The sequence below is a fragment of the Calcarisporiella thermophila genome (assembly GCF_041956535.1).
Source record: "Calcarisporiella thermophila strain CBS 279.70 unplaced genomic scaffold VTP21scaffold_24, whole genome shotgun sequence".
NCBI classification, from domain to species: domain Eukaryota; kingdom Fungi; phylum Calcarisporiellomycota; class Calcarisporiellomycetes; order Calcarisporiellales; family Calcarisporiellaceae; genus Calcarisporiella; species Calcarisporiella thermophila.
In genome coordinates, this window is record NW_027192214.1 from 371215 (window position 1) to 393787 (window position 22573).

At 45.8% G+C, this 22573-nt stretch overlaps 8 protein-coding genes across 8 annotated transcripts; 4 read left to right on the forward strand and 4 right to left on the reverse strand.

Moving 5' to 3' along the window:
* Positions 1-73: 73 nt before the first annotated feature.
* VTP21DRAFT_5938 (uncharacterized protein) lies at positions 74-376 on the reverse strand (the record flags this gene model as incomplete). The annotated part of the gene is made up of 1 exon (XM_069396513.1): positions 74-376. The coding sequence occupies one exon, from the start codon at positions 374-376 to the stop codon at positions 74-76; it is 303 nt and encodes a 100-aa protein (XP_069247593.1).
* Positions 377-780: 404 nt separating this feature from the next.
* Positions 781-1165, forward strand: VTP21DRAFT_5939 (uncharacterized protein; the record flags this gene model as incomplete). Its single annotated transcript, XM_069396514.1, has 2 exons — positions 781-795; positions 857-1165. The coding sequence occupies 2 exons, from the start codon at positions 781-783 to the stop codon at positions 1163-1165; spliced, it is 324 nt and encodes a 107-aa protein (XP_069247594.1).
* Positions 1166-2354: 1189 nt separating this feature from the next.
* VTP21DRAFT_5940 (uncharacterized protein) lies at positions 2355-6082 on the reverse strand (the record flags this gene model as incomplete). Its single annotated transcript, XM_069396516.1, has 4 exons — positions 2355-3641; positions 3719-5350; positions 5427-5699; positions 5777-6082. The coding sequence occupies 4 exons, from the start codon at positions 6080-6082 to the stop codon at positions 2355-2357; spliced, it is 3498 nt and encodes a 1165-aa protein (XP_069247595.1).
* Positions 6083-6656: 574 nt separating this feature from the next.
* VTP21DRAFT_5941 (uncharacterized protein) lies at positions 6657-7547 on the forward strand (the record flags this gene model as incomplete). The annotated part of the gene is made up of 4 exons (XM_069396517.1): positions 6657-6835; positions 6896-7016; positions 7084-7435; positions 7510-7547. 4 exons carry the CDS (start codon positions 6657-6659, stop codon positions 7545-7547), a joined length of 690 nt encoding a protein of 229 aa, XP_069247596.1.
* A 536-nt stretch (positions 7548-8083) lies between these two features.
* Positions 8084-9799, forward strand: VTP21DRAFT_5942 (uncharacterized protein; the record flags this gene model as incomplete). The annotated part of the gene is made up of 2 exons (XM_069396518.1): positions 8084-9001; positions 9101-9799. The coding sequence occupies 2 exons, from the start codon at positions 8084-8086 to the stop codon at positions 9797-9799; spliced, it is 1617 nt and encodes a 538-aa protein (XP_069247597.1).
* Positions 9800-10804: 1005 nt separating this feature from the next.
* Positions 10805-15135, forward strand: VTP21DRAFT_5943 (uncharacterized protein; the record flags this gene model as incomplete). Its single annotated transcript, XM_069396519.1, has 11 exons — positions 10805-11260; positions 11336-11434; positions 11493-11701; positions 11761-11840; positions 11902-12109; positions 12174-12291; positions 12366-12481; positions 12548-13004; positions 13082-13303; positions 13379-14598; positions 14697-15135. 11 exons carry the CDS (start codon positions 10805-10807, stop codon positions 15133-15135), a joined length of 3624 nt encoding a protein of 1207 aa, XP_069247598.1.
* Positions 15136-15707: 572 nt separating this feature from the next.
* VTP21DRAFT_5944 (uncharacterized protein) lies at positions 15708-21887 on the reverse strand (the record flags this gene model as incomplete). Its single annotated transcript, XM_069396520.1, has 9 exons — positions 15708-17006; positions 17074-18163; positions 18241-19907; positions 19974-20137; positions 20198-20351; positions 20423-20754; positions 20814-20838; positions 20928-21181; positions 21245-21887. The coding sequence occupies 9 exons, from the start codon at positions 21885-21887 to the stop codon at positions 15708-15710; spliced, it is 5628 nt and encodes a 1875-aa protein (XP_069247599.1).
* A 165-nt stretch (positions 21888-22052) lies between these two features.
* Positions 22053-22475, reverse strand: VTP21DRAFT_5945 (uncharacterized protein; the record flags this gene model as incomplete). Its single annotated transcript, XM_069396521.1, has 1 exon — positions 22053-22475. One exon carries the CDS (start codon positions 22473-22475, stop codon positions 22053-22055), a length of 423 nt encoding a protein of 140 aa, XP_069247600.1.
* Between the last annotated feature and the right edge of the window lie 98 nt (positions 22476-22573).

The following is a 22573-nucleotide window of genomic DNA, read 5'->3' on the forward strand; positions in this document are numbered from 1 at the left end:
TCCACACCCGGGAAATGACTCTCAACCTTCCGCGGAAGAAAGTCAGGGATATATCCAGGGTAGCGCTCAGGCTCTACAAGACCAGAGTAACTACCCCTCGGCAGCTCGCTGCATTCCTGGGAACTACGAATGCAGCCTGCCCCGCGGTCATGCCGGGGAGGCTGTTCGCTCGCACACTAATGATGGCGTTATCTTCAGCTCTGAACGCCAATCCCGACTGGGATACCCCATTCACAATACCGGAGGAAGCGTCCGCTATATCGTCCGCTGGCGTCCACTGATGTCTCTCGCGGATAGGCACTAGAGAGAGTAGTGCCAAGAGAGATCCTTCAGTATTCGCGTGCTGATTTGTTGCTTGCGTGGACGAGGGCTCCATTTCTCAAACGGAAGTATGCCAGCTCAAAAAACGGCCAAGGAGTTGCACTTGGGAAACGACAGCTTTTTATACTCTTGATTTATTCTCAGATTTTTTCTTTATTTTTCTTTAAATTTCTTTAATTTTCTATGCAAATTCTCTGGAAGTAGCTCATTTGTCCAATAAAACGGCCTCATCATCTTTCTTGCTTTTTCCTTCTATCCTCCAAATTCTGCAAGGTAGGCCAGGAGCATTACCTGGATGATTTTGACGTAGAAGCTACCCTACCTTTTTAACAGGATAGGATACTTTTCAATAAAGGTCCTTTGTTAAAAAAAAAGGCCACAACCGCTATCACCCGGTTATGACCCGAAATGTACCCGCTGTAACGCTCCGAGGGATACCATCCGTCACACCTTCTTCGAATGTCCCGAACTCACGTCAGTGTGGCATTGGGCGGAGAGGTGTATCAACACCATCTCAGGCCCCCTAAACACTCAGGTGCTGAACCCCAGGAATCTCGTACTTGGCGACCTACCAGAAGCCCCAAGGATAGTAAGACACGCGGCTCAAATCGTCTTCGATTCGGTGTTATGGCAAATCCATCGGGATCGCATTGCCTTTCATTTTGAAAACACTCGAGCCTCATCCGAAACCATCATCAATCGGGCCAAGCTGGATATTGAGGAGGCTATAGGAGCCGAACTAACAAGAGCCCGAATAAAGCGACAAATTGAACAGTTCCGAAGCAGGTGGTGTAAAATGGGCGCGGTGAAAGGAGCTAATAGAGTGGCTCTAGAACTGGACTGACGCAGTAGCCCCGACTACTAGCCCTTCTCTTTCTTCATATCTCTCTCTCCATATCACCTATCAAGTCGTTCCCTAATACCCACAGTTCGTTGAGTTTTATTTCTCATCTACCCATTTGAGGAGAAAATTTGACATGATCAATTTACCCCGAATTGCAATATCGCGTTAATTTCTAGTTTTTATCTCATTTTATTACTTGTAATAATGTAACGATTGTATTTTAGAGTCTTATTAAACAATAAAGACTCACTTTTGATCAAAAAAAAAAAAGCCTCAGCCGCTATCAATAGCATAGCAACAAGCAAGTAATATCGAGCGTCTCCAAAAATAGGTAGCAAAAATATTTTTAGGAGAAATCCAGTCATAAAAATGGGAGGCCAGGGGCAGTACCTGGGTGATTTTGACGTATAAGTTTACCCTTCCATTCCCTCCAGAAAAAATATCGAGTGGATGTAAAAAATACATCCCAAGGGAGAAAAAAAAGTGGTTTTTTAATTCTGCTACAGGAAGTACCACAATTCATTTACAAGATTGCATTGAAGCTATGAAAGCACCTTTTCCAGATATTTCACAGCCTCTTAAAAATGTCATTTTGCGTTGAGCTCATATTGTGGGGGGGGGGGGGAAGCTTCAGTATGTAGCTACCAATTTTTTTACTCCGAGGAGTATCATTCGGCGTTCTTTTGTTTCCTTTGTCGAGACTTGGCACTTAAAATGACTTTTCTGTAGTTGTACTGGCGAAGTTTTCTTTATAAGTTAAAGACGCAACCGTAACTCTAATTTAAGCTTCTATGTCGCACTCCTTTCAAAATATCCAATAAATCTTAGTGATGTACTAATTATGGAGCGCAGGAAGGTTTTTGATTTTTTGACGTATTTTTGAGAGATAATTTATTAGTGAGAGTGGAGGAGAGAAATTGCGGTCGCCCCAACATACTCAGGTGGGAATAATCTTGAGAAGAGATAAAACGGTTTGTTATGCGGTCTAAGTTTGGAAACCAACTTCACCGTGGAGAGTTTGTACAAGCAATGAAGTATATTCGTTGCCTAAGGTGTTGCTTTCTAAAATCCAATTTGATTTGTTCAATATTCAGCTATCAGTTTGAAGTCATTCTGATAAAATATATATTGATGGACATGTCAGTGTAAATATATATACATACTACATCGAAATGATAGATATGTTTGGCTAAGCGCCAAGTCGACTTGTTTCTGTGCCTTTGGTAGTCAAAAAAGTGGGCCACATTTGCAGCCCCTCGATCTCGGGATTTAATCGAATGGGGCGCACTTTCCGCAGGATGAGGATGCGGAGCGTGACATAAATAAGTAAAACAACTCCAAATGCTATCCCAATGAGCCAGAAAAGTGGCAATAGCCGATAAGAGGTTCCGAATGGGATGTTAATGGGAGGCACATATACAATAAGCATAGCCAGGATGGTTCCACAAATAATGCCCAGGAAGTTGTATGGATTCGAAAAAATGAATCTCCCGAAGGGTAGGTTGAACCGGGCCTTGCATGCAAAGAGATTGAATGCTTGGACAATCATAATCGTTAAATAGACACTCGCTTGTGCTTGCCCTATTGCGTTCTTTTGATCGCTGCCTGAAAGCACGGCTCCGGTCGCAGTGGTATAAGAAGGACTGTTGTACTCAAATAAGCCTCCTTGGACGGCCATGGCGCGTGCATCGTAAGGCGTAATTCCATTGTAGTTTAGCACCACGAAATATGCGAGCATACTCGCTATAGTTTCTATCAAACCAATTTCAATATAAGCCCACGAGAGTACACCCAAGTCCACGAGAGTCTCTTCTCCTGTATTTTCGAAGAGCTCTTGCCAGTATTGAGCAGAAAACACTCGCCGAAAACTGTGCCAGACAACTTTTACCCGGCTTGCACGAATCAGTTCACCCGTTGTCTCGTCGTAGCGTGTTGGGGTGCGACGCAGAGTCAGACGCCGGATGCGCTCGATAGATCCTGGTGTAACTGGTTTACGGGGAGGCAGTTTCATAAGACCGGACTCAGATTCAGGTTTATCCCATGCGAAGGAAAGCGCCATAAACAGTTCAAATCCAAGATCTATAACCAATATTAAAATGGCAGAAAGGGGGAGTGGGATTGGCACAATCACGAAAAGTAGCTGCGGAATCACTTCCGGAGTCGAATGGGAGATGGTGTAACGAATCGATTTCTTTAGGTTAGTGAAAATAAGTCGTCCCTCCTCGATACCATGCACTGTGGAGGCAAAGTTGTCATCGAGCAAGATCATGGATGCTGCCTCCTTTGATACATCACTGCCGGAGTGATTCATTGATATACCCAAATCAGCTTTCTTTAGCGCAGGTGAATCATTAACCCCATCGCCGGTTACTCCAACAATATGGCCCATTGCCTGTGCACGCTTAACAATTTCGAGCTTATGCCGGGGTGAAGTGCGTGCAAAAATGATCTCATCTTTCGCAAATATCTGATCCCACTGTTGAAAATATGGTGTTAAAATATAGCGCCGAAAAGATATATTTGCTAAAGCACTTCATCACATAAATCTCTTACCTGTTCATCTGTAAGAGCATCAATATGTTCGCCATGAACAACCACCACGTCATATTCATTTTCACCAACATCCTCAAGCATACGACCTGAGCGCTTTGCTGACATTTCACGCGTGTCTCCAAGTACCAAGTTGATCTTGCGCCCAATTGCCTCCGCCGTTAATGGGTGGTCGCCCGTCACCATCATGACCTTGATTCCTGCGGATCTACATTTGCCAATTGCTTCACGTACCCCGTGTTTGGGAGGATCCTCAAGTGACGCCAGACCAACAAATGTAAGATCAGAGGTTGGATAGTTTTGCTTTTCCTTGTCAAATGTGAAGTCAGCGGGGTATTTATCGCGAGGTAGTTCGAGTTGTGCAAAGGCGAGCACTCGATGCCCTTTGCCCGCCATTTGCTCATACATTTTTTGAAACTGTGTCTTATGATCCTCCGTAAGAGGAGAGATGGACTGTCCTTCAATAATGGTGCTACAGAGCCGCAGTACCCTCTCTGGTGCGCCTTTGATATATAGAGTCAAATCTCCGTTAGAATGGGATTTGCGATGTATACTAAGGTGCCACTTATTGTCTGAATTAAATGGAATCTCGAAAATTTTCGGATAAAGCTCAGGGAGCTGGTTGAAGTTAGAGAGTTTTTCCGCAGCGAACCGTAGCAGGCCCGCTTCTGTCGCATCGCCAAGGATCTGGCGTTGGTTAATTGGGATATCAACGCGGTCGAATTTTGCACGAGTACAAAGGGCGGAAATGTGCAAAATTTCCGAAATTCCAGGGGCATCAAGCGAAACGGTTTCTCCCTCTCCCAAGTTGTTCCCCAGCGCGTAGAAAAACTTTAGACCCGTCCATACGGTGGCAACGGTCATACGGTTGCGAGTTAATGTGCCTGTCTTATCGGTAGCTAATAGAGTGATTGCTCCAAGCGTTTCTACTCCCAATAAGTCCTTCACTAGCACATTTCGTGATGCCATCCGTTTAGCCGCAATGGTTAGCATGATCGTAACAGTGGCTGGTAGACCTTGTGGTACCCAAGCGACCAGAATCCCAATAGCAAAGCTGAGTGTGAGAGAGATATTCCCATTGTTCACACGATACCCAATCCCAAAAAAGATTAAAGCAGTTACGACAGCGAGAAGGGAGATGAACTTGACAAAGTTGTCAATTTCTTCGCCTAAAGGTGATCGTCGTTTTTCTTCTCCCGCGGTCAAGCCAGCAATCTGACCAAGCACTGTGTTGTCACCGGTGCGCACCACAATTCCATAACCCTCACCATTAACGACAAGAGTCCCATTGAATGCCAGATTTGCGGCTTCAAGCGGATTCTTATGCGAGTTTTGTGGCGATCGGCTTTGAGGCTCCGACTCTCCAGTTAGCGAAGAGTTGTCGACCTTCATTTCGTTACAGGAAAAGATCAATATATCTGCTGGTACTTTATCTCCCATGCGCACAAACACGACATCTCCTGGAACTAGATCAGCAGCAGGCAACTCATTTAATTTGCCTTCGCGAATGCACCGGCACTTTTGAGGGATCATATTCAGGAAAGATTCGAGAATTGCGGCCGATTTTTGTAACTGATAGAACTCGATAATTGCATTAATAAAAGCAACTCCTATCAGAATAGCACCCATATATGTCTACAAATGGGAGATTGAGTAGAGATAGTGAATAAAGAGTTGAAGAGAAAAGTAATGAGAGTTGAAAGAGTTTTACGTTTGGGAAGTTATTGACAGGATCTATTGCCAGGAGGATGTACTCGATAATTCCAGCTATAATCAGTAGTAAATTGAACAAGGTGGTCAGGCATTCGAAAAATTTGACAATAGGGTGCTTCTTCTTTGGCGGGGAGAGAATATTTGGGCCAACTTCTTTTAGTTGAATGGCCGCTGTTTCACCATCCAGCCCCCTAGAGTTTGCGGGCTTTTCAATATTAATTTTTGTGTGATATTTTTCCGCACACTGTTCTGGAGTAAGTAGGTGTTCAGTCTATTATGAGAATAAATGAAAGACAATCAGTTAAGCAATGGCTATTAGCAAACGACTGGCACGTAAAATGAGCTTACAATGTTTATCTGTTTTTCCTCTTTTTTCTCTTTTGGGCTCTTCCATCCCCGCATTTTCGCCCTCATTATCGCATGCTCCTCTGGCGTAGACTGCGGCACAACAGAGGGACGCCGCAGAACTGATTGGCGCTCCGGACGCAAGGGCTGGTTAAACGTAATTTTGGGGGCGTCCTCCGATGAGGACTGGATTTTTTCTCCATTGGCATCCCGTTCATTGGGATTCGTGTCAATCTCTTCTGATTGAGGCTGGGTCTTTTCCTCATTAATCTCTTGTTCATTTGGCCCATTATCCTTCTCCTCCGTCATATTTCAAGAATATGTAACGTAGCAAAGATTGATATAGATTCAACCGGAAGAGAAAAAAATTTATGGACCCAGGAATAAAAAAATAACTGTGAAATGGCTGAAATGTTAATTTTTATAGGGCGAGAGTTGAATTTATAGAAATTTCGATCAAAAGTCCGAGCGGTTTTGATCGCCCTTGTCAAACTTTCAGAACCGAAAAATGTCTTATTGAAATGTTTTATGATAGTTATTTGCTCTTACATATGTAATGGGTGCCGAGATAATGTTATTTTTATCACAGCTAGGAGTGATGCGACTCTTGCATGCAAAAAATACGCGTGGTATGCATTGTGCTTTGATATATATATTAAAAGAAAGGAAGGTAATGATAGATTAGAGAAATAAAATATCTATGCATAAGCCACACTTCAACGAATTGGAGATTCACTAGGTTCATCCTCCTAATCATCCATCCATCCACCCACCCATCCACCAGAGAGAGGGACACGAGTAAAGAGAAGTGAACGAGAAGAGAGTAGCTGTTGTTGCTGTTGAATAATCAGTTTAAGAAACATATATAAAACAACTCATCACAATGCCTGCAGTCGAGACATCGCACCTCTCACCATCTACCCGACCTGAGGTTATCCAACAATTGATCGATGGAGTTGATCGTTATAACCCCGACAATGTCTCAATTCTTGAAGAATATCTAACCACTCAGTGCCAGAATGAGGAATATGACCTGATGGCCAATTTGGCGATCTTGAAATTGTGGGCATAACTATTTTCAGTGTTTAGAGGATCAGAATATTTATATGTATATTTTTGTAGGTATCAGTTTAACCCTCATCTAACCAATGATCAAGTCGTCATCAATATTTTGGTGAAAGCTCTTACCGTCATCCCCGAGCCCGATTTTAACTTGTGTCTCTTCTTACTTAATGAGACAGTGGTGAATATTGAACAATCAAAGTGCGATCATTATTATGCATTTGACATTTATCAACTTATTCAAATAGGTATCCGAAGAGGCCATTAGCAAACTCACCGAACTACAACAATTGCTTGAATCGGCACGATATGAAAAGTTTTGGGAAACATATGAGGGCGATGATATTTACAAAGAGCTCATTTCCGAGGTGGTAGGATTTGACAAGGCTGTGCGTGAAGTGATCGTAAGAACGGTGCAGATGACATACCAGACAATCTCCTCCCAACTTCTCCGGTCATACCTGAATCTTTCGGCCCAGGACTTTGCTCAGTTTTGCTTAGCTCGCGGGTGGACAGAATCAGATGGCGTAGTTTCACTGCAACTGAACAAGGATAATGAAGTGAAGACCGTCATTATTCGAGAAAACATCAAATTTGAGCGTAAGTGGCCTATTCATCCATTCTATTCTTTGAGCTCTAAGTTCTAACCTATCTTATATCCCAACTTTTTGTAGAGCTGACAAAGATAATTGGTTATTCGAATGAGCTGTAATTCTTTTTCTCTTTGATATTTTTGCTTGTGTAAACATGTTTTCTTAAAACGGCGGAATATAATTTACGTTTTTGCATCCATTATCGACCTGGCAAAGATATACATCGAGAATCCATAGATAATTTATGCTGGCAGCATTTACGCAAACGGAAATTAATCTTTCATAGGTACATCTTTTCTAAATGATTATAAGCACTTTCTATGAGTTGTGGAGAGTGCACTTTGGGAATGCATGATAGTTTTCAGTATTTTTAGTATATGTTATAAGATCTTTTGATACACCATAGCACCTCACAAAAGGGAAAAGTAATTAGGATAGGATTCACTGAACAATGTTTTAGTTTGCTCTTCAGCTCACATATATTTTTTGACTATTCATAAGATACGAAATCAAAGCCTTAGCTTCCTCGGTCTTTTATATATGGATCTTATTTTGGAAATGATATGATGAATTTTGTGACGTCGACGTTGGAAAGCTTAAAAGAAGATACGAAAGAATGATACCGAGAGCTAGCAAATAAAAAAAGGGATATAAGATGTGGAATTTACATCCACTATTACTACTAGCATGTTTTATCACATATGCAATAGCCATGGACAATCCCTCATCGACCTCTATCCCTGAAGATGCCACTTTTCAACCATTATATCCTACAATAGGAGCGCCGATTTCAAATACTGTACCCGAGAGTCCTGATGTCGGCAACCTAAAAGGCCCTGGGCCGCGGATGGGTCATTGTTCCATTGCTTTTAACGATACCATCTACGTGTTTGGTGGTATTGGTCAACCTGGTCATTCCAATTTCAGTCGCCTCTCGTATCCTAGAGATTTCGATGTAACCGCGCCTCGCTGGCGCGATCTCCCACTTCCAGCCAACATCACTGCAGATCCGCAACCATGCGTAGTCACCGCGCAAAATCTTCTACTGGTGGGTGGATTAGCTCGCCCCTATGTATACAATTTAACATCCGAAAATTGGCTTCCGCATCCATTACAAACGGAAGGCATTGGGTTCAATGTCACAGAGTCGCTTGGAGCGCGATATGGATCTAAGGCCATAACCGTAGGCGACTCCGTGTATGTGTGGGGTGGATATGTTGTCAACGCTAGTGGACCTCCCCTCTCTCCCAGCTCCAACACACAAGCCCAAAATCTTGTAGTGGGAACCTCAAGTCGCTCAACTTCTAGTTTCTCCTCGGTGTCATCTACAGCCTCTACATCCAGCACCTGGTCCTCCTTTTCTTCTCCAAATCTTGTTCGCCGCTTGCTAAGTCAAGCTGAGGACAAAATTCCATGGACAAACGTGACAAATGATATGTTTATTCTCAACACAAGCACTTGGCAATGGCGTGTACTTCCACAACAAAAGCATACTCCCCCTCCAATTAATAATGTAGGCATTGCATCTTGGAGGTCGAATAAGCTATTTTTATTTGGTGGCAGCAACAGCACGGTAGGTTAACGTATTTGTACTGCGAAACTAGGGCACGATGTATCATTGAACCGTATTCTGATTGACTTTTTTATTCTTTGCCTATTTTCTCATTGTTAGCCCTATTGGGTCCCGCAGAACTACTCAAGTAACATATACTCGCTTGATCTTACCAGTCTTATTTGGCAACAAGAGCCTGTCCGTCTTGACACACCTTTGGCTAACATTGAAGCGGTTCCGTTTTATGGATCCAATATACCCCAATTTTTCCTTCTGCCAGGTACAGTGGATGGCGGGATCTCTAACCCTAGTACAGCCCATGTCCGCGTTTGGGCATTGAATTCTCGACAAATTGAGATTTTCACAGCAAGCGACGTGGATAAGCCTTCTCCTCGAACGGGCCACAGCATGGTCGCGCTCCAATCTCAGCCTGAGCTCTTCCTCGTTTACGGGGGCCAAATTGGAGGTTTCAACGGTCCCCTTAGCCAAGATGTGTACGTATACAATATGTCTGCTCGAGCGTGGAACGCGAGTACACATCTCCCTACCACGACAAAGGACGTGATCACAATGCCCACCCCAAGCCCAGCGGATGTATTCTCGCACGGCGAAGATTCATTTGGGAGAATGAGTTATTCTGTCATCATCACGACAGTATTTTGCGTCGTTTTATCGCTGGGTTTCTGTACGGCTATTGCATTTATAGTGAGACAGCGGATATTGCAACGGAGAAGAGTTAGCCAAAAAACCCCGTCCATGGTCATGCCGACTTTGGAGCCTATCCAGACGGTGGAGTTGGGGGGAAAACCCAAAGCGTAAACTAACTTGAGTTACCTATATACCGTGAACTAGTTCCTATATATTCTTTATATTTTGAATTATACTTTCTGTGTATTTTTTATCTTAGATCATTTAGATCCCTTATTTTGTAATTCCTTTCCTCTTCTTTTTTCATATGACCTTTATACATTCTTTTATCTACCATTTCTATGTTCTTTCTCATTACTATTTGCTTTTGCTTTCATACGCTTATTTGCTGATAAAATTGTTACCACCCCCATTAGTATGTCCTATATCCACATTTTAATGTCTGATTCCATTTTGCCCTACAGGGGTTAAGTACAGTAGTATATTGGAAAGTTATATCAGAGAGTAGTACCGGAAGTGCATCACTATTTTATTTCTTAATAAGCGATTATGACGACCGGAATTCATTATATGCGGTGGCCAAAAAGGATATCATTTCGCAAGTTAGGAACATAACGTTGTTACATAGAGGTGAGTGAATTGAACGGAATAGAATTTAAATACATCATATACCTGATGTTACTCTGACACGCATTACGTCAAATGCCAATCTATCCCTTGGCTTTTGTTTTGGTTGGAAAGTTTTTTTTCAGAAGATAATCCAAAGCTATTCAATATATGGCCATATATAATTGAAGAATACAGTCAATTTCCTCAGTTCACTGAGTACTCAGCAAAAAGCCACCAGAAAATGAGTGTTTGTTCTATATTACAGTAGTACCGACTCGAGGCTTGCCCTGTAAATTTTTCCACGGAGCAATTGTCATATGTGGGTAATATCCAAGCACAATTTCTGGTCCGAGGCTTTGCTTCCAAGAAAGAGCGATTTTTCCATAGAAAAATAGACTAGCGATTCGGAGAGTGTAGCATCTCCACTTTCATGCTGGATTCATCTGCCACAAGAGGCCTTCTTTAATATCCTTTCTATATTTGATACTTGATAGTTTCCATCTGTTGCAATACCAACTCTGACGCTTTTTTTTTTCCTGCTACGCTCATTAAAATTTATATCTTATAATGAAGTCTATACACGAGCCGGCACATGCCTGGCGACCTCCGGGTTATGATGATGACTTTGCTATGTTGTCGCATCAATCTCATGACAACTCCTCACAGACCAATATTTCACAGCTAGGGGATGATGACTACACAAGCCTAATCCCAACCAATTTGAAGGAAGGCTCTGCGAGTGGAGCGAAAAATGAAGGTAGCTGGTATGATGACACGCGTTCAACTACAGTGAAGCGCAGTAATACCCAACTATCGGCCCTCTCCCTTCGTTTTCGCAAACAACCCGAACAATCCATTCGTACTATTCATATAAATAATCCCGAATTAAACGCACAGCAGAAATTTTTACATAACAAAGTGTTCATGGCAAAATACAGTTGGTACTCGTTTCTTCCAAAATTTCTGGGAATGGAGTTTTCAAAAACTGCAAACTTGTTCTTTTTATTCATCTCCTGCATCCAGGTAAACTGAATTATTCAAGTTGATATTCAATATTATTATTAACCACGCAAATATTTGTATATCTAATGAATATAGCAAATCCCGGATATTTCACCAACATCTCCTTGGGCGACTATAGTGCCGCTTGTCATTGTTTTGTTAGCGACAGGAGTGAAGGAATTAATAGAGGATATGGTATTAAGTTGGTTTACTTTAGGTTATTAATAGCTTGTTAATTTGGCGGTAAGATTAGGCTGTTCATAGGTCTGACGCAGAGGTGAATGCTCGTAAAGTTAAGATCCTAAGCAGTAAAGACCAATTTGTCGAGAAGCAGTGGAAGGATCTTAGAGTTGGTGATATCGTACGGTTGGAAAGTGGGGAGTTTTTCCCAGCAGATTTGATCCTTCTAAGCAGCAGTGAGCCTCAAGGACTATGTTATATCGAGACATCATCGCTCGATGGGTCAGTAGCTTTGTATTAAAGAAGAAATTTATTCCAAGTTACTGAATTTATTTAAACAGTGAGGTGAATTTGAAAATTAAACAGGCACTTATGCAAACAGCGGATCTGACATCACCGGTCCAAATTAGCCAGCTTCGGGGTTTGTTTTTTTTTTTGTTATTTACAAGTTGAATACTTATTGATTTCATTTTCTACAATAGGGGTCATTAAGTCGGAGCTCCCAAATAATCGTCTCTATAACTACGAGGGAACATTGTCCATTTACCAACCCGAAACAGGCCAGACTAAGGACTTTCCTCTCGACCCTACGCAAATATTACTTCGTGGCGCACAGCTGCGGAATACTTCTTGGATATATGGAATCGTGGTGTTCACAGGACACGAAACCAAACTCATGTTGAATTCGCAGTATGTTTTCTTTATATTGGTTTTCATCATCCTCTAACCTCGCCTTAACCGTGGGTTGCAATAGGAAAAAACCTGTAAAGCAGTCGAACATCACGAGAATTACGAATCGAAATATAATTTGGCTGTTTATTTTACTGGTCTTAATGAGTGTCCTGGCCTCTGCTGGAAATGTTATAATTTATGTAAATATGAGCCTTGTATTATACGCTGATAAGATTTCGAACAACTCACGTCTTTTTTCTTTGACCCACTATAGCTTAGAAATAATGAAAAATTGTCGTACCTTGGTGGGCAGAAAGAAAATCTGTGGGCCACCTTTGGTTTCAATATTTTGACTTTCATCATTCTTTTCAATAGTTTTATTCCAATTAGGTACCGTATTTTTTTATGCTATTCTTTCTAATTACATGCTGATGACCATTTATAATTCGTTTTTAGCTTGATGGTCACGATGGAAATCGTCAAGTACTGGCAATCCTCCCTCATCGACGCTGATCTCGATATGTACTATGACCAGACCCATACTAGTGCTGTGACCCGTTCCAGCTCTCTTGTTGAAGAATTGGGCCAAATAGGATACGTTTTCTCAGACAAAACAGGCACACTCACGTGCAACATCATGGAGTTTCGAGAGTGTTCTATTGCAGGCATGTGTTATGCAGAGAAGGTGAACGAGAATCGAGCAGGAGAATGCCATAGCTTTCAAACTCTGAGAGAAAATTTAAAGTCGCACCCCACTGCAAACATAATACACGAGTTCTTGGCCATTATTTCGACTTGTCATACCGTTATACCTGAGAGAGGAGAGGGAGAGAATAATATCACATACCAAGCCTCCTCTCCTGATGATGGTGCTCTTGTAAAGGGCGCATCCTTACTTGGCTATACTTTTACGGTTCGTATTTTGATTCCCGCTAGTTCTCTGCTATTCACTTTTTTATTTCAGTTCATTATTGACACATTTACTAATAGACGAGAAGACCCAATTCCGTAACAGTTGAGGTTAATGGTGCCGCGCAAGAGTACCAGATACTCAACATCTGCGAGTTCAATAGCACACGCAAACGCTTGTCCGTAATTGTGCGTGGCCCCGACAGCAAGATCAAACTTTATTGCAAGGGAGCAGATACTGTTATCCTAGAACGACTGTGTCCCGATAACCCTTTTGTCGAGACAACACTGACTCATCTTGAAGTAAATCGAGCTCTTGCACATTTCTAACTAGTCTATTGCTAAACGTTTTTTTTTTCTCTCATTATAAATCATTAGGAGTTTGCTACGGAAGGTCTTCGAACGCTCTGTATTGCAATGCGCGAGATACCAGAGGATGAATATTCAAAGTGGGCGACCATTTTCGAAAAGGCATCGACAACGCTGACCAATCGACAGGAAGAACTCGACAAGGCTGCAGAGCTGATCGAGCGCGACATGTTCCTCCTTGGAGCCACAGCGATCGAAGACAAACTTCAGGATGGCGTTCCAGATACAATACACACATTACACGAGGCCGGGGTCAAGATCTGGGTGCTAACTGGCGACCGCCAAGAAACTGCAATCAATATCGGATACAGCTGCAAACTCCTGACCGATGAAATGTCGTTGATTGTGTGTAACGAAGAAACTCATTCGAACGTGCTCTCGTTTCTCGAGAAAAAATATGAAGAGATAAGCACTATCCTAAAGCGTGGAGAAGAGATCGAACCGCTCGCACTCGTAATAGATGGCAAGGCGCTTACCTATGCACTTGAGAGGGATGTTGAAAAAACTTTTTTGAACTTGGCGGTGCTTTGTCGCGCGGTCATCTGCTGTCGAGTGTCTCCCCTGCAAAAAGCGCTTGTCGTCAAACTCGTGAAAAAGTACGTAAAATCGATCCTCCTTGCGATTGGCGATGGCGCAAACGATGTGTCCATGATCCAGGCTGCCCACGTTGGCGTCGGCATCAGCGGGGTTGAGGGGCTGCAGGCCGCGCGAAGTGCTGATTTTGCCATTGCCCAGTTTCGCTATTTGAAAAAGTTGCTCTTGGTGCACGGAGCATGGAGCTATCACCGCATGAGCAAGATGATCTTCTTCTACTTTTACAAGAACGTGGCCCTCTATCTCACCCAATTCTGGTACGCAATCTTCAATGGGTTCTCCGGGCAGACCCTCTACGAGTCCTGGACCCTGTCCTGCTTTAACGTGCTGTTCACCATCCTCCCCCCGGTGGTGATCGGGGTGTTTGATCAGTACGTCAATGCACGGATGCTCGACAAATATCCCCAAATGTACACGCTCGGACACTCGAACGAGTTCTTCAATCAAAAGCGCTTCTTTGGGTGGTTGGCCAATGCCGTGTTCCACTCCCTTATCCTTTTCTTCTGTGGATACCTCGCTTTCAATGACGACCTAGTTCTCCCGGGGGGCTATATAGGTGGCCATTATATCGCGGGAACGATCATCTTCACATCAATCCTGATGACATTGTTGCTGAAGGGGGGGCTTATCACCGAGTAAGTAGCACACTAATGCGCTAGGAGTATTGTCCGAATGACTAATAATTTTTTCTCCGGCATTTTCTCTATTGATGTTGCCATGTTTCTTTCCTAAGCACGTGGAACAAATACGCTGCATTTAGCATCCCCGGCTCCCTGATCGTTTGGTTTATCTTTCTCCCGTTTTTCACGTGGTTCGGGCCCATTGTGCGCCTCTCAAACGAGTACGACGGCGTCCCCGGATTTATCTTTACCTCTCCCTACTTCTACCTCTATATCATAGTGGTCCCGCTCCTGTGCATTCTGCGCGACTACGTTTGGAAATATGTAAAGCGAATGTACCGGCCCCTTTCCTACCACTGTGTGCAAGAGATTCAGAAATACAATATACCCGATTATAGGCCGCGCGCGGACCGGTTCCGCCAGGCGGTGTCCAAGGTGCGCCGAATTCAGCGCCTCAAGCGTAATAGAGGATTTGCGTTTGCACAGAGCGAGACAGATCAGACCAAGATCATCCGAGCATACGACACCACCATTGCAAAACCGTTGGGCTAGTGGTGGTGGGTTGCCCCGACGGTTTTCCCCCCCTCACCTCCTCCCTCTTTTGTCGAACGATTCCATCGCCCTCATTTCCCGTTCATATATACCGTTATATCTCTTTGTACTTTGACATTATTTGCGTAAATTTTTTAACATTATTTCCTGCCTCCATATCTATCCTGTTCCAATATTAAAGTTCTGTCGCAGCGTGTTGCCACCTCCTCTATATAAATTTATTTTATTTGATCTTCGTAAAGAATTAAATTGAATTACCAGCGAAAACAAAACGAAAAAAAAAAAAACTGAAACAGACAATGTCATAAAAAAGTGTTAAAGAAAAATAAATAAAAAAAAAAGATTATTTAAGAAATCGAAGGCAAAATAGACTGAATAACTTCAGAAATGGAAATTGAAAAAAAAAAAAATACACTGTACATTGCCAATACATAAAAAAAAAGTGGGGGGAGGGGGAGGGAAACGGTGAGAATGTAAAACAAAATATATATAAAGAAAATTAGTTTAGAAGCAGGATCGCGCCACAAATAAATAAGCCTTCATGGCTCTTGGCTGGCCAAGAGCTGAACGGGTCAGGGACTGAATGCCTCAGGGAGTTGGAAATCATCGCCGGGGTCCAGCTCAAGCGCCTTTTTCGCCTCGGCTTCTTTGGAGCCGGTAAGCACCCGGAGCACCTTTAGGATCGAGTCCGGATCGGACTCCAGCAGTTCCCCAAGCGTCTCCAACACTCTCGCAAAGCGCCCGACCTTCGCAAGGTAGAGGGTGGATGCGGCATTCTCGATCCGCGTCACCAAGTTTTCGAAGATGCGGAGCAGCTGCTCATCCTCCGCATCGTCGCGAACATGGAAGGTGAGTAGGCCGTGCATGTAGTCCTGGCGAGAATTGGGTGGGGTCGGGTTGCCAGAGGCCACGCGCTCCAGGCGTAGGCAGAGGTAGCCGAGCGAGCGGATCAGGTTCGGGTCAAACATCGGCGAGGAGATATCCACCTCCTCCTGCTCCTCCACCGTCGCTTGCGGGGATATCTCTTCCGGCGGCGCCTTGCTGATTTGCTGTGTTCGCTCAAAGGATATTCGCGAAGGGGGTAAAGAGACTCTATGTTTATCGATTGGCCCTTGGTCGGCCGCAGCGGCGGGCAAATGTGCAGAGTCCAAGAGTTCCACGCGCATTGCTAATGCCTTTGGATAAACCAGCGAGATCTCCTCCGGGGTTTCCAGGCCCTTGAGCTTACGCTCTCCAAGTCTCATCACCCCAAATCCTAGCCCTTTCAGTGCCAGCACATCCCGTGCCAATTCCTCCGCGAGCAGCTGCCCATCTCGTGTGGCCTCGTCCAGAAGCCCCTCGAGCGCCCGCACCTCGGCCAACACATCGCGCGAGATGCAAATCTGGCCACCATCCGCCACGCTGCAAATACGCGATGCGCGGTTGACCATCGGCCCAAAGTAGTCCATTCGTTGGGTAATTGGGTCGACTTCGCACACAGGCGTGCCCCAATGCACTCCCATACGCACGCTTAGCCCACGATAAATTACCTGGTCCATCGTACCAGGCGCGATGATCTCGCGGCAGTCCTCCGATTCGAGGATCTCCTGCGGCCAATCTGCCTCGAGCAATTGCAACTGCACGTTGAAGCACCACAAGAGGGCAGAGGTGACCGACGGGAAGGAGACAATGAAAGCGTCCCCTTCAGTCTTCACCTCATATCCACCGATTGTGCGCATCAGGCGGCGCATGATGGAGTTGTGCGTCTTAATTGCGGAGCGCATTGCGACATACATGGTTTCCCAGAGGAGAGTAGAATTCTTGATGTCTGTGAAGACGAGCGCAACCTGGCCCACGGGAGGCTCCACCTCACGTCCCAATCGAGCAAGCATCTGTATTGAATTGACATCAATAAGGGGAATTGAATAGAGAGATAGAAATAGAAAAAAAAAAGCTTACCGAATCCCCAGGAACCTCGTAGTTGCCGGGGCGCCCATTGATGCGCCCGGTGGCACCTCCTCCGCGCCCTACTTTGAGTCGACGATCTCTGCGATGGAACATGTCCCCTATCCCGATCACCATCACCATCACGTTTTCGTCCGCCCCATAAGTGATCGCAAAGTCCCGCAGTTTTTGCGCGGCAAGCATCAAATCCTCACGTTGACTTCGAGCCACATCGACTGCGGTCTGGTAGGTGATACGGTCCCACAGGGCACGACTCGCCATAATGACGAATTCGTCCTGGCCGGAGAGCTCGATGGACTCGATGTAGGGATTGGCATTCACGGCTGGGAGAAGATCGTAGTGTCCATAGCTGCGAGACACCTCCAGCTCTCCGTTTAGCAGCCCTTGTGGCGATACATAGCCGCCAGAGTTGCGGATTCTGGCCACCTCATTTGGATTCCACGGGATGTGTTTTTGCGAGATCAGGTGGGCAACACCATCCCTGGACACAACGGCGAGCGCATCCCCGACATTGGCAACGTAGAGCTGTGATCCACTGATATAGACCACCAATGCCGACGCACCCGAATTCTCCGTCGCGCCAACAGGGCCCAGCTCGCGATTGAGGTTGAGGAATGTCCGTCGCAAGCCGTTCACCGCGCTGGATTGGTCGTCCACTTTACGCAACTCCGTAATCAGCCGGTACGTAAACCGATCACTCAAGTTTTTCGTGAGACGGCAACCGTCGTCACTGGGCATGTGTCCGTCGAAGAGTGCAAACAGGCACTCATCGTCGCGCCCACGGAAGCGTGGCACCACAACATCCCAAGTCGTTAGATGCTCAAGCCGACCAAGCGTGTCAGCCATTCCATACGAGATGTTGTTCACCTCCGAAGCAGAAGTGCGGATACGCCGGTCCTCAGTTTCATCTGGCACCGAGACCATCAGGGTGACATCCATTAAACCAAGGACCCGCATCCGGGTCAAGGCCCCGAACTCGGCGAGATGTTTGTCGCGAGAGTTGCCGTCCGGTTGGTAATGGTGCTTGATTTCCAAACGCTTGTTGCCCGAGAGATTCAAATATTTTAGCCCAAGGTTCCAATTCCTGTAGAGGTTACGAGAAAAGGCGAGTGGGTTAGCGTTGATAGGCTTAGCAGCCAAATGAACACAACTATAACTCACCAGTTCCAGTCGTACGGCCAATTTGTAATGTTGTATTTGAGCATGTTGTTTCCAACGTCAAGCATCACCAGCTTGCGCAGTTTGCCAAGTTCGGCTGGTAGCGTTTGCAGCTTGTTGCCGTTGAGACATAGCACTCGCAAATAGCTCAGCTTCTCTATATCATCGACTGGCAACGAGGTGAGGTGATTGCCCGAGAGGTACAGCTCCTGGAGATGTTGGTGGCACAGACTTTCAGGCGGGATCTCAAAGAGCTTGTTTAAGGACAGGTTTAATACGCGCAACTCCGTGAAGACGGAGAGCGGCACAAACACATCGTCTGTAAAAAGGTTATCGCCAAGGAAGAGGTTGTGAAGCGAGAAGGCTAGGGGAGGCGGGTGATTGCGGGGCGAGGAGAAGATGGAGGGAGGATTAAATATATCATCGGTGACCTCTTGTTCGGATCCATCGTTTTGAGTGTCGGGGAGCGTCAGCGAGTGCCGCGGGGTGGTAACGGTGGATGCTGACAAGACGTTGTCGTTGGTGGTGGTGGTGGTGGTCGGGGGAGCTGGGAAGCTGTCGAGCAAGTTGGAACTTGCGTTCAGGGTCTCCAGTGACCCGCACAACCACAGTTCTTTGGGCAGCGCCTTCAAGTTATTCTGATGCACCTCGAGCACTTTCAAATGGGAGAGCGAGCTAAGTTCCGAGGGCAAGCGCGCCAACACATTGTTCTGGCAGCTCAGATACGTGAGCCTGGTCAGTTTGGAGATGGAGCTTGGGAGAGTGACGAAATGGTTGTTGTCCAACACAAGCCGCTCGATCGTGGCCACATGCTCGAACAGGCTTTCCGGCAAGGAAGTGAGTTTGCTAGAGGCCAAATTCAAATAGGTGAGGTTCCAGGAGCCCAGCTCGACGGGCGCCGTCGGCACGAGGTCGAACTGCGTCAAGTGGTTCTTCTTCAACGACAGCTCGCGCAGCGACAAGAAACCCGTCTGCAGGACGCTAATGTTGTTGTAGTCGCACAAGAGGACCTCGAGCTTGGGCAGCCGCGAGACAATGCCTATATCGGTAATCAGGTTTTGCCTTAGGTCGAGCTCGCGTAGCTCGACGAGATTCAGCAATGCCTTGGGAAGACTCCCGCTGATTTGGTTTCCAACGAGGAGCAAACGGCGCAGACTAGCGAGTCGCCCAATTTCCTCCGGGATCTGCGTCAACTTGTTGAAGCTGATGTCGAGCTGTTCGAGCGTCACTATTTTAGTGATGACGAGAGGAAAGGTGGAGAAGTAGTTGTTCGACAAATTCAAGTAGCACAGCTGTTCAAGGCGCTCGAATCCCGAAGGAATCGTTTCGAGTCGGTTGTTGTAAAGCCACAGGTTGGTCAGCTCACGCAACGCATCGAGGCGCCCCAGTTCCACATCCCGAAGCCGATTATTGGAGAGGTCAAGGTGGGTGAGGGTCTCAATGTGCTGCAAGCTCGACGGGATATGCCGCATGTCATTGTGCGACAGCAACAGCTCCCGCAGGGAAGTGCACATTTGCGCAAAATCCATGGGTATCTCTAGGCCGTAATTCTTCGACATATTCAGGGTGAAGATCTCCTTGGCGTGTTTGTAGAGGAAAATTGGTATGGTGGGCAGATTGCGCGATTGGAGGTCAATGTACTGGAAGCTCTTCAAGTGGATCTCATCCTCCTAAAATAAATCTAATTAGATCGAGTTTTTCTGGGCGAGAATCCCAGGTCCTAAGTGGGGGGTTACCAGTGGCACTTGGAGGATCGTAGCCTGTCCAAACGTAAAGCGCAATAAATATGAATTGTCCTCCCTGCCGAGGTCCTCGATATTATCCTGGTCCGTGTAGCCCATGCGTTCAAGCAATCGTTTTTGGAAAAGGAGGGGTCTCTCATGCGCCTGCAGTGCTCGCTCTGCGGAAAAGGGAGGGTTCAATGTTGGCAAATAGCATTCCCAATCCGATGTGAACTTACCCAGCGAATGCCGTCTAACATAGAGAGAGTATTTGCTGATATCGTTGACAAAAAATTTTCTGGCTAGCATCTGACACAGCTCAGCTGTGGTGGTATTAAGTGAGCACGAAACGGTTGCGAACGTGCCATCCGACCGAAATATCCGTATGCAATACTACAGAGGAAATAGAATGAGAACATCCTCCCCTTTATCTTGGAGTGGAAATGAAATGGAGGGGGACCTACGTTTTTGTTGTTAATGTCATAGTTCCAATCCCGCCCTTCCGCAAGGTTGACATCGTCTTCCTCCTCCTCCTCTTGCACACCAAGCAGGATATTGGGTGGGGTAGGTAGCTGGACACCCCAGCTTTCTGGAGGGCTCCAAGGCTCGGCAGAAGAAGCCGAGGACTGCATTTGCGACATCCATGGTGCTATTTCAAGGAGATCATTATTTTTTGGGTCGGATTCGTTAATGTTACTCCGGCCAGAACCCGATTTTTTTCCGAGGTAAAGAGATATGGCACTGGGAACGGCATTTTTGTCGATGATGCCCTCCATATCTTCTAAATTAAGAGGCACTAAAAGGGAGGGATAAGCGATGGCGTCAATCATAATCTGAAAAGACACCCCAACTTACGGCTTATATCTATTATATTCTCAGGCTATTAAGATAATAAACACGAAGCAAATGTGAGTGAAAATGTCTGCTAAAGTAAGCAATGTTTGTGGTTGAGTTTTTTTTTATTTTTACCTTGTTAAGGCTAGCTCTCCTACGGGTGGACTGACTCCAAGGAGCTAGGCCCGAGTCTATACTACCATCTTCTTTTCTAGAATTCGATCGTTCTAGCGACACTTCAGAGGCACCTTCATGTAGAGTGGCAGAAGATATACTGCTTTTGTTTGAACTCCCATATTTGTCGATGGCCCCCGGACTATTACTGATTGAGTAGCCAGTCTCATTCATCGAAAAGCCAGGTACAAAGGGTGAAGGCATTCGAAGAGTTCCTGGTGAACAGGGAAGTAAACATGAGCTGTCAAGCAAAGTACTCAGTATCTTAGAAGCCTCACCATCTGGAGATAAATTATCCTTCCCTTTCCGTTTGGTAAATCGCGAGAAGAGACCTCGCTTCTCTTTCGTAGGCGTACCATGCGACAATGGCAGGTGTAGAGGCGAAGGGGAGGGCGGTTTGATGGGTACATCCTGGCCGATATAACCAACACGCGATTGCTCCGCAATGCGTGCGAGATCGCGCTGTAAACTTTCCGTGCCTTCTGAGGATGCAGTTTTTTGGTGCCCGTAGAAAAGCTGCCGTCCGCCTCGTGCATCATTGGGAGAGAGATGAGATCGCAGGGATCCTGATGGTTTGAGCGAGGGAGATGATGACTTTTCATTACGATGAAAGGAATCTAGCGGGACTCGAGAAGAACCGTCCCCCTCATAGCCAGGGAAGATGGCGTCCGTTGATGCTCGCCGATGATCCATGCGCAGTGATTTCGTGGAGGAGGACGCTGAAGAGCCCTGCTCCAGAGGGACGGAGGAGGAATCGGGCGGAGGACTTGGAGGATTTCCAAGGAGGAAGCGAGGCCGAGTGTGGTCGCTGGTACCTTCTCTAGACCTCTTTCGGTGGGTTCGATAGAACGTGGATGGAGAGGGATGCTGGCTAAGCGGTGGGGGATTGGGCAAAGGATTATGCGGTCCTCCCCCTTGCATTATCTTTGTGGAGAAGAAATCTTTTGATCTCTCCCGGTGTCTATCAATCTAGTTCTTTCCAATCGAATTGGAATGCCCCTCTTCAGCTGCGCAGACGGTACGCGACCGGATTCTGTGTTCTATTGAGGAAAGAGAGGAATTATTAACAATACAAAGTCCGGTTTTTCACTCCTCTCCCAGTTGTGGCTTGAGTTTTGTGTTCAAATTCTCTTTCTGACGTTCTAACTTTGGAGGGATGGTCTTCTCGTGCAATCGAGCCTTTTTGCCTAAAACCTTTTGGAAACCCAAACGCAGCCTAGTCGAGTTGCACTCCCGCGCACAGAGCTCGGTGGGCGCGACCATGTAGAGCCCGGAGCTGTAGAGCGCTGCAAAGAGGCCGGAGGAAAGCGCATCGGCCCCATCGCGTACCCTTCCCCCGCTCAACCAACAGACCACACGCCTGTTCCAGCCTTGGTGCCGCAGCAGCCCCAAGGGTTGAGAGCGAGAGGTATTCTTGTGCAGGAGTCCACCCCGAGGCCGACTGAAACTGAAAATTAACTCTAATGGCTTAGAAACTCTGCAAAAAACGGCCGTTTGGGATTGACCCATTTTTTTCCACCGTTATTACCATCCATTCCCCGGTTTTACTGGCCGGCCTCTTCCATCATACCCTATATTAGCGAGGAAGCAAGAAAATCGGGAAGCTC